We start from the raw sequence: 9,566 nt of genomic DNA, 5'->3' as shown, positions 1-9,566 counted from the left end.
TAGTGGTAAAATTTGGCACGTCTTCCGCTTCGCGGAGACACGCGCGGCTCTCGCCCCAGTCGTCTTTCGACAATCAAGCTTGACGCAGTCAGTGCGACCGTACGTCAAGCGCCTCTCAGCTCGCCAGTTTTCAGATTTCAAGTAGTTTGGTTACCAGACACTTGAAATCTCACTAGCTCTAAAAAGCTGAACCTCTGTCGCCGACAGACTAGGAAACTCTGCTCGATTCGTACGTATAATACGTACGAAAGAGCACCTGGTTTGTTTTAGGAGACAATTGATCGAGATTTGCACTCTTGGAATCGGGGCCTGCCCTGATTCTCTGAGTCTCGTTTCGTCTCGGAGCAACAAAGGCCGCTGCCTGTTGGATCCCTGAGAGACGGGTTACAACAGAGAGAGATAACGTACGTGCCTATCACCTCTGCGTTACTCGTGCTCTGCCACCCCGTTTAGTAGCAACCCCCGTGTGACGAATAGAAGCACACGGTAAGGTGAACGGAGTCGCCGAGCCTCTGGCCGTCCTCAGCCTCCAGGACCAGCAATTCGCTGGTTATAGCGTGTCCCTCCGCTCACGAATCCCTAAATTACTTGGATTCGTACGGAACGAACCTTTCCAAAAGGTGCAAGGCGAAGAGAAGAGGTCCCTCCTCCTCTCAAGCCACTCGTTCATCGACTTCTTCTTCGCGCCAGAAGAAGAGTCGATAATACAGTCCACTGCATTACCTTTGCGTTACAGGCAAGGTTTTGCTATCCCCTCCAAATAGGCTCGCGAGCGCAGCCTGGAGTTGGGAATCTTTGGTATAGCCAGATTTACACTCTTGCTTACCGCCGCGGTTCCGCCGCTATCTCTCTTTTTCAGACGTCAACGTCGCTAAGGGGAGCCGGCGTCACCACCAGCCAAGGCCCTCCGATCCGCCGCCGTCCTTTCCAGCCGACGAGGACCGGAGCCAGCGCCCAGCCCCTACACAGAAGCTAAATAAACGTCGTTTCAAAGCCCTTTTCAGGGCCGACAAAATATAAAACTCGTGTCTTCGTTTTCTTTCGTATCCCCTCAATCTCACCTCATCCGGACCTCCGTTGGATCCCTTATTTTAAGCGATTCCAACATAAGGTCCTTCGAGCCGGATTGAAAGGTTGAGAAAGGGTGAAAGAAACGATCACTTCAGGTTGACCTTCGAGCAGTGTTTACCTCTCGAAGTATATCACCATGTCGAACCCCGTAAAGGAGCAGTTGACTCTTCCTGCCCTGGAGGTCGAGATGGAGGATATTCAGTCACGAATTCGGGGAATGACCCGACTCGTGACTAATCTGAAGAAAAAGGGGCGAAATAATTATACCATCTCTCTCCTCAAGCAGAAGTTGGAGTATGTAACTGACGTTTGGAGGGACATCCAAGAGCGAGTTAAACAGCTCAAAAAGGAGGTCCCTGACAGCAAACGGAAGGTCATACCCTTCTTCGGCGAGAGCACGATGGATGATGCAGAAGATGCGTTCCATGAAGCTCAGAACTTCCTGATGACGGAATTGGACAGCCTCATACAGGAAAAGGAATCGGCTGGATTCGGCAACCCCGGGAATACCGCGGGTGCCGGAGCAACCGGCCAGCCTAGTACGCTTGAGCTTCCCAAGCAGAATTTACCGAGATTTAGCGGAGATCCGCGAAAGTGGTGTCACTTTGCGGATCTGTTCACCGCCAGCATAATCAAAGATCAACGGTTGTCAGATGCGCAACGTTTGCAATATCTGAACGGCTGCTTGGAAGGAGAGGCACTCGCATCGATTGCCACGCTTGAAATTGCGGATCGCAATTTCAAGCCGGCGTGGGATACCCTGACCGAACAATTCGGGAACCCACGTCGCATGGTGCTTCAGCTTCTCGCAACATTCACGAAGCTGAAGCCGATCAGGACGGGCGACATAGAAAGCCTGCAACAGGTCACCGTCGGCTGGAAACAAACGCTCGCCGCGCTCCAGAAGCTGGGGCGCAAGGTAGAGCATTACAGCGACGTGTTGGTCATCCTGATAAAATCTAAGTTGGACCAATCCCTAGAATGGGAATGGGAGGGCACGCAAAAGCTCAACCAAGAAATCCCCTCATTTAATGAGATGTTGGATTTTCTCAGGGAGCAAGAGCACAGACTGCACGTGCTGATCAACCCGGTACAAAAACAAGCGGTTGACCCCACGTCAAAACCTCGCATACGGCAACATAACGCCGTAGTCGAAAGCTCTCCCGGTCCAACCTTGGAGTGTACATTCTGCGGACTGACGCACGGAATTACAACGTGCAAAAAGTTCAAGCTGCTCACGCCTGAATTGCGCTTCCATTATATTAAAGCGAATCAGTCGTGTATAAACTGTCTCGCTTCGACTCACACAGTCGCGCGCTGCCCTAAGAACGCAGCGTGTACAAAGTGCAGTAAGAAGCATCACACTATTCTGCACTTTGACGCACCACAAGTCGGCACAGGCAATCGTCGGTCGACGAAAAAGCCACAGCAGGGCCAGCGGGAAGCGGGACGGAGTAACGTCTCCGCACGTGAGCCCGCGAATGTAAACACGAAATCTCGTGCTTCTACATCAAGCGCCGACGTGACGTCGCACTGTAGTGCGACGGAGAGCGGAACACCAGCTGTGTTTCTGGCGACGGCAAATGTGCGAGTCACAGGAAAGGGAGGCACGACGCGCATCGCGCGTGCACTCATAGACCAGGGCTCGGAAGCCTCCTTCATTTCCGCGAACCTCGCAAATGACTTGCGACTCGCGAGAAGGAAAACCCCAGCCACAGTTACGGGCTTGGGGGGCGGAAAAGCCCAGGATATAAAATATAGCGTGGATATCGAGTTCGGTTCGACACGTTGCACTGAGGAGGCGTTCCGCACCAGTGCATACGTGGTGTCCCGAATCACCTCGTATGCCCCGCCGTCGGTTCACGTGCCGGAATACACCGCGTTGCGTGAACTGACACTCGCGGATCCTGACCCCGCTTCAGACCGCCCAATAGAGGTGCTGATCGGAGCTGGGACATATGCGAGTATCATTCGACCAGGGCTTCGGCGATTCGGTAAGCGAGGGCCGATCGCGCAGGAAACAGCTTTAGGCTGGATACTGTCAGGCCCGGTCGACGCAGCCACCTCTTCCCCAAACCCCGTGAGGACGCTGCATTGCACCGTCCTCGAATCGCTCGACAAAGCGATACGAAGGTTCTGGGAGATAGAGGAGATTCCCTCGAAATTGGTGAATACCAAGGCCGAGGACGAATGCGAAGAATACTTCGCAAAAACCGTCGCGCGAGACGCGACGGGACGATTCATCGTTCGGTTGCCCTTCAACCACGAAAACCCGGACGAGCTGTTGGGAGAATCTCTTCCAATAGCTCTCTCCGCGTTGACTAGGTTAAGGAAAAAACTGGACCTGGATCCAACCCTCATGAGGGAATACAGTGAGTTTCTCACTGAATATGAGTCGTTGAGTCATATGACTCGCCTAGAGTTCCTCGACAAGACACGACTCTACATTCCACATAGAGCGGTTGTTCGAACGGAAAGCGCTACGACGAAGCTGCGCGTCGTGTTTAACGCTTCCAGTAAAACAGCGGGCGGACGCTCGCTGAACGACATCCTCCACGTAGGACCGAAGCTACAGAACGATATCACCGCTGTATTAACGCGGTGGCGTCTGTATCAATACGTGCTAGTAGCAGATATAGAGAAAATGTTTCGACAAATTCTCGTAGCTGCAGAGGATCGTCGATTCCAATGCATCGTGTGGCGCACGCCAGAAACCGAACGAAATATAGCGTTCGAGTTAAAAACCGTGACCTACGGTACGGCGTGTGCCCCATATTTATCGATGCGAACGCTTCTCGAGCTGAAAAAACAGGACGGCGACCGCTTCCCGCTCGCCGCTCCTATCCTCGAGAAGGACGTCTATGTTGACGACGTGTTTATGGGAGCTCCGGACAAACTATTGTTGGAGCAAATCCGTAAACAAACGTGCGAGCTCTTACAGCAAGGTGGATTTAACCTTCGTAAGTGGGCTGGAAATTCGCCAGATTTATTAGGCAATATTCCACATAGCTCGCACTCCCACGCAGTCGACCTTGATTTGTTTGATAATTCCGAATTAAAGGTACTCGGTCTGCGATGGATTCCATCAGGAGACTTTTTCTACTTCAATCTGCAACGTTTCCAACCGTCTGCAACACCGATCACAAAGCGTACTTTGTTTTCGGAAATTGCAAAATTATACGACCCTCTCGGCTGGCTTTCGCCAGTCGTGATTCGCGCGAAAACTTTAATGCAGTCCCAATGGCTGGAGAAAATCCAGTGGGACGAGCAAGTTTCCGCGGAAACGCTCAAAATGTGGAACACATTTTGTGCGGATTGGAGCAGATTGAACCAGTGGAAACTTCCCCGATGGATCCGTTATGGAGCCGACACGACTTCTGTGGAACTGCACGGATTTTGTGACGCATCGCTCGCAGCCTATTCGGCCGTCACTTATTTAAGAGTGACGACGATAGACAACGGTGTGTTTACATCGCTGTTGATGGCAAAAACGCGAGTGGCTCCAATAAAAACACAGTCGATCCCAGTTCTTGAATTGAACGGGGCCGTACTGCTAGCCGAGCTAATCTTGCACGTGAGAGACTCACTTGCAATGAAAATAGATCGTGTAGTCTGCTGGACAGACTCAACGATCGCTCTAGCTTGGCTGAAAAAACACCCATCGACCTGGAAGGTTATAGTGGCCAACCGAGTGTCGAAAATCCAAACGGCCCTCCCGAACGCGGAATGGCGTTACGTGCCGACCCGTTCGAACCCCGCGGATTTAAATTCGCGCGGGATCGACGCGGCAGAATTTCTGCAGTCGAACCTATGGACGTTTGGACCGACATGGCTGAGCGAAGCGGAAGCGCAATGGCCCGCCATACCCGCTTCCGTTGAGACCGATGAAAGCAAGCGCGTAGCGCATGCACACGTAGCAACTCCGAAGCCGGAATGGGATTTTCTGTTCCGTTTTCAATCATGGAGAAAACTGTTACGTGTAACGGCGTACTGTCTTCGTTGGCGAAGACCGTCGCGCGTCAATCAAAGGTCAAACGCCGGTCAAGTAATCGAGGCGGCAGAAATGCGTAACGCAGCTGAGCGCCTCGCACGCCATATACAGGGCTCGCATTTCGCAGAGGAATACCGATGCTTAAAAAATCATCGCAGTATCCCTGTGAAATCTCCCTTAAAAAGTCTCAACCCGTTCCTCGACGATAAGGACGTCCTGCGAGTCGGTGGAAGACTGGAGAATGCGACGCTTGCATGGGAAACCAAGCACCCGATAATACTGCCTAAGCATTATGTTTCGACATTAATAATTAGGCAGTGCCACGTAGATACGTTGCATGGGGGCTTGCAGTTGACCTTGCACACTGTCAGGCAAAATTATTGGATCCTCGGTTGTCGAAATGCAGCGAAAACCGTGGTCAACAAATGCATGCGATGCGTAAGGTGGCGAGGCAACACGTCCACGCAAATAATGCAGCATCTGACCCCGGAGCGCTGTCGCCCGTCAAGAGCATTCGACAATTGCGGAGTGGATTACGCGGGACCTTACCGTGTCCGCGACTCCGCGGGCCGAGGCAAAACAGCTCACAAAGCGTACATCGCGGTGTTTGTTTGTTACGCTACGAGGGCTGTCCATATCGAACTCGTCCATGACTACACGACGAGCGCGTTCTTAGCCGCACTCGATCGGTTTGTTGCACGACGAGGAATCCCGTCCTGCATTTTCAGTGACAATGGAACCAATTTCGTCGGTGCCGATCGAGAATTACAACAGCACTGTCGTGCAGTATTTTCTGCAACGGACACGCATAATAAATGCGGTGCTATCGGCATTCAGTGGCGGTTTAATCCACCCAGTGCCCCACACTTCGGTGGAATGCAGGAGGCCGGCGTGAAATCGGTGAAACACCATTTGAAACGCACGTTGGGAGAGTTCACACCCACGGGAGAGGAAATGCAGACGCTGCTCTGCAAGATCGAAGCGAGTCTTAACTCGCGACCGATCGCTCCCCTGAGTGACGACCCAGACGACTATGCGTCTCTTACGCCCGGTCACTTCCTGACAGGCGGACCACTAAATGCGATTCCGCTGCAGTCCGTGGAAAATGAAAAACTCTCGCGATTGTCGCGTTGGAGAGCGATTCAAAAATTCCACGAGCAACTGTGGAGGCATTGGACGCGCGATTATCTCACGCACCTCCAAAATCGCTACAAGTGGCGCACCACCCAACTGCAACTGCAACCAGGAGATCTGGTGCTAGTGCAGAATCCTCTTCTTCCCCCCAACCAGTGGGAGATGGGAAGAATTGAGGAGGTGTTCCCGGGGAAAGACGGAAATGTACGTGTGGTAAAAGTACGTACCGCAAAGTCAACTTACACACGCCCCATCACAAGGATGTGTAGGTTACCCGTGGATGAGCCCGCTACGACGACCGGCGCCGAGGTCGAGCGGGCAAAATAAACACCTGTAAAGAATTTTCGGAAAAAACCAGGGAGACACCAAGGTGAGACCGATTGTTCTAGAAGAAAATCGAACGATCGGGACCCCCTCTTCCTTGACCCCCAATCCCCTTGGGAGGGGAGACGAAGTATTTCCGTCTCTATCTCTCCAAGGGAAAAAGCGCCCCCGCGAAATCGCGGGCGCTACCGAAATCGGTTGTGAGCGTCGCGCCGGCCGAGTCAGTAGAAATCAAGCAATGGAAAGCGACACACAAAACACGCAGAACCAAATCTCGGCGACCTTTGATCGCTGTTTGAAGATTGGGGAGCAGGCTCTCCAGCAAGAGACGCGTACACCCTCGCCACTGGAGAAGTCGCACCAGGAAGCAGTACAAGAAACCACTCAAGAGGAGTGGACAATAACCATCGGCCCACCAAGAATGGGCCCAGTACAGCTCAGGGTGCCGGAGCACATTCCGCGCACCACGCGGCGGTATCGCTGCACCGTCCCAGGAGGGCGGTACGCCCTCAGATGGGACCGGGAGCAGCGATTAACTTCACTGCTTTGGCGGCCGGCGGTGGACCCCCCAACGCCGAGAGGCCAAGAAAAGAGTACCGCCCCCGCGGCTGCAGCGAGCCAAGCGGGCGGGAGGACGCCCAACAGGCCCCGACCAAAGGCGAGGGAGGATAACCGTCAACAGGCACAAGCACCGACGACATCCAGGGCCTTGGTGGCGGCTAGGCCCTCCCCGATTGCCAGCCGCACCCGGCGACCACCCCGGCCTCAAGGACCGACGTTAGAGGAGCTGACGCGCGCAGCAGTCGGCATCGCGGTGGAAACCTCGATGCGGCTGCTGCAGCAACAGCAGCAGCTACACCCGCAGCAGAGCGCGTCTCCACCAGCGCATAAGTAAGTTCAATTGAATTTATATTTTGATTGAATATACGACAACGCTGCGAGTGAGTTCACTTCAATTGAACTTCACTTGCAGCACCTCTCTCTCTCATTCGCGAAGAAAGTATTAGTCTTTCGAGTCTCGCGTTACGATGTGCATACGACAGAGCATTACCGATTCTCCGTTGCACGGACCGTGCAAGGGGGGCGGTATGTTTAAAAAGCGGTTATATAACGGGCATTTGGCTCGTCCGCGAGATTCGTAATTTGTTGGTATACGTGACCGACCGAAGGTGGCCTTCGGTCGGAGCATACGTTGTCCTAGCAGCAAAACACGATCAGCTGTCGTATGACTTGTTTTTGTCGTCAAAATTAAAGTTCAAACAAAGTAAGCGTTGTCGAGCAACGGGTTTGAACTCCAGGCTCGATGTCGAGTGGGGACATCGGAGCCTGAAGGAGAGAGAGAGTACATCGTACTACATTAGCACGAGACAAAAGATAATTTGTGAGCGCCGCGTAGTGGTAAAATTTGGCACGTCTTCCGCTTCGCGGAGACACGCGCGGCTCTCGCCCCAGTCGTCTTTCGACAATCAAGCTTGACGCAGTCAGTGCGACCGTACGTCAAGCGCCTCTCAGCTCGCCAGTTTTCAGATTTCAAGTAGTTTGGTTACCAGACACTTGAAATCTCACTAGCTCTAAAAAGCTGAACCTCTGTCGCCGACAGACTAGGAAACTCTGCTCGATTCGTACGTATAATACGTACGAAAGAGCACCTGGTTTGTTTTAGGAGACAATTGATCGAGATTTGCACTCTTGGAATCGGGGCCTGCCCTGATTCTCTGAGTCTCGTTTCGTCTCGGAGCAACAAAGGCCGCTGCCTGTTGGATCCCTGAGAGACGGGTTACAACAGAGAGAGATAACGTACGTGCCTATCACCTCTGCGTTACTCGTGCTCTGCCACCCCGTTTAGTAGCAACCCCCGTGTGACGAATAGAAGCACACGGTAAGGTGAACGGAGTCGCCGAGCCTCTGGCCGTCCTCAGCCTCCAGGACCAGCAATTCGCTGGTTATAGCGTGTCCCTCCGCTCACGAATCCCTAAATTACTTGGATTCGTACGGAACGAACCTTTCCAAAAGGTGCAAGGCGAAGAGAAGAGGTCCCTCCTCCTCTCAAGCCACTCGTTCATCGACTTCTTCTTCGCGCCAGAAGAAGAGTCGATAATACAGTCCACTGCATTACCTTTGCGTTACAGGCAAGGTTTTGCTATCCCCTCCAAATAGGCTCGCGAGCGCAGCCTGGAGTTGGGAATCTTTGGTATAGCCAGATTTACACTCTTGCTTACCGCCGCGGTTCCGCCGCTATCTCTCTTTTTCAGACGTCAACGTCGCTAAGGGGAGCCGGCGTCACCACCAGCCAAGGCCCTCCGATCCGCCGCCGTCCTTTCCAGCCGACGAGGACCGGAGCCAGCGCCCAGCCCCTACACAGAAGCTAAATAAACGTCGTTTCAAAGCCCTTTTCAGGGCCGACAAAATATAAAACTCGTGTCTTCGTTTTCTTTCGTATCCCCTCAATCTCACCTCATCCGGACCTCCGTTGGATCCCTTATTTTAAGCGATTCCAACAACTACAATAATCATAATAATCGTAATTGTAATGTTAATAAGCATAGCAATAATCACAATAATCATAGTAACCATAATAATCTTAATGATGATCATAATATCCATGATAATTATACCAAGATCCGTAATAATCATAATAATCATAATAATAACCCTAATGTGTTCGGAAATAATCATAATATACTTTATACTAGCCCTAACAACCATAATAGTCATAATAGCCATAACAATCATAATAGTCGTAATAATAACCATAATGAACTTGGAAATAATCGTAATAATCATTACAATAGCCATAATAGACATAAAAATCACAATTGCCATAATAATCTGAATGGTGATCATAATAATCATACTAACAACCATAATGATCATAGTAATCATCATAATAAACAGAATAGTAATGGAAATAATCTTAATAATCATTATTATTAACGTAATAACCATAATGATCTTAATGATGACCATAATATTCATCATAATTATACCTAGACATATAATAATCAGAGTAATCATAATAATAAGCATAATAAGCTTTGAAATAATC

The 9,566-nt window shown here is 51.4% G+C and overlaps 2 protein-coding genes across 2 annotated transcripts; both read left to right on the top strand.

Annotated features, from left to right (window-relative positions):
- The first annotated feature begins 1,207 nt into the window (after positions 1-1,207).
- LOC143187744 (uncharacterized) lies at positions 1,208-6,523 on the top strand. The gene is made up of 2 exons (XM_076391961.1): positions 1,208-6,156; positions 6,466-6,523. Exons 1-2 carry the CDS (start codon positions 1,208-1,210, stop codon positions 6,521-6,523), a joined length of 5,007 nt encoding a protein of 1,668 aa, XP_076248076.1.
- LOC143187745 (uncharacterized) lies at positions 6,002-8,921 on the top strand. Its single transcript, XM_076391962.1, has 2 exons — positions 6,002-7,411; positions 8,773-8,921. Exons 1-2 carry the CDS (start codon positions 6,759-6,761, stop codon positions 8,786-8,788), a joined length of 669 nt encoding a protein of 222 aa, XP_076248077.1. The 5' UTR covers positions 6,002-6,758; the 3' UTR covers positions 8,789-8,921.
- The last annotated feature ends 645 nt before the right edge of the window (positions 8,922-9,566 follow it).

Source organism: Calliopsis andreniformis, unplaced genomic scaffold (genome assembly GCF_051401765.1).
Source record: "Calliopsis andreniformis isolate RMS-2024a unplaced genomic scaffold, iyCalAndr_principal scaffold0211, whole genome shotgun sequence".
Lineage (NCBI taxonomy): Eukaryota > Metazoa > Arthropoda > Insecta > Hymenoptera > Andrenidae > Calliopsis > Calliopsis andreniformis.
The sequence above is the reverse complement of the archived record's forward strand: the minus strand, read 5'-3'. Positions and strand labels throughout refer to the sequence as shown.

What these genes read in the sequence shown, in the direction of transcription:
- LOC143187744 (XM_076391961.1), top strand. Translation starts at nt 1,208, where the DNA reads ATGTCGAACCCCGTAAAGGAGCAGTTGACTCTTCCTGCCCTGGAGGTC. An exon ending in CTAAATGCGATTCCGCTGCA is followed by an intron (nt 6,157 to 6,465) that starts GTCCGTGGAAAA and finishes AAGGATGTGTAG; the next exon opens with GTTACCCGTGGATGAGCCCG.
- LOC143187745 (XM_076391962.1), top strand. Translation starts at nt 6,759, where the DNA reads ATGGAAAGCGACACACAAAACACGCAGAACCAAATCTCGGCGACCTTT.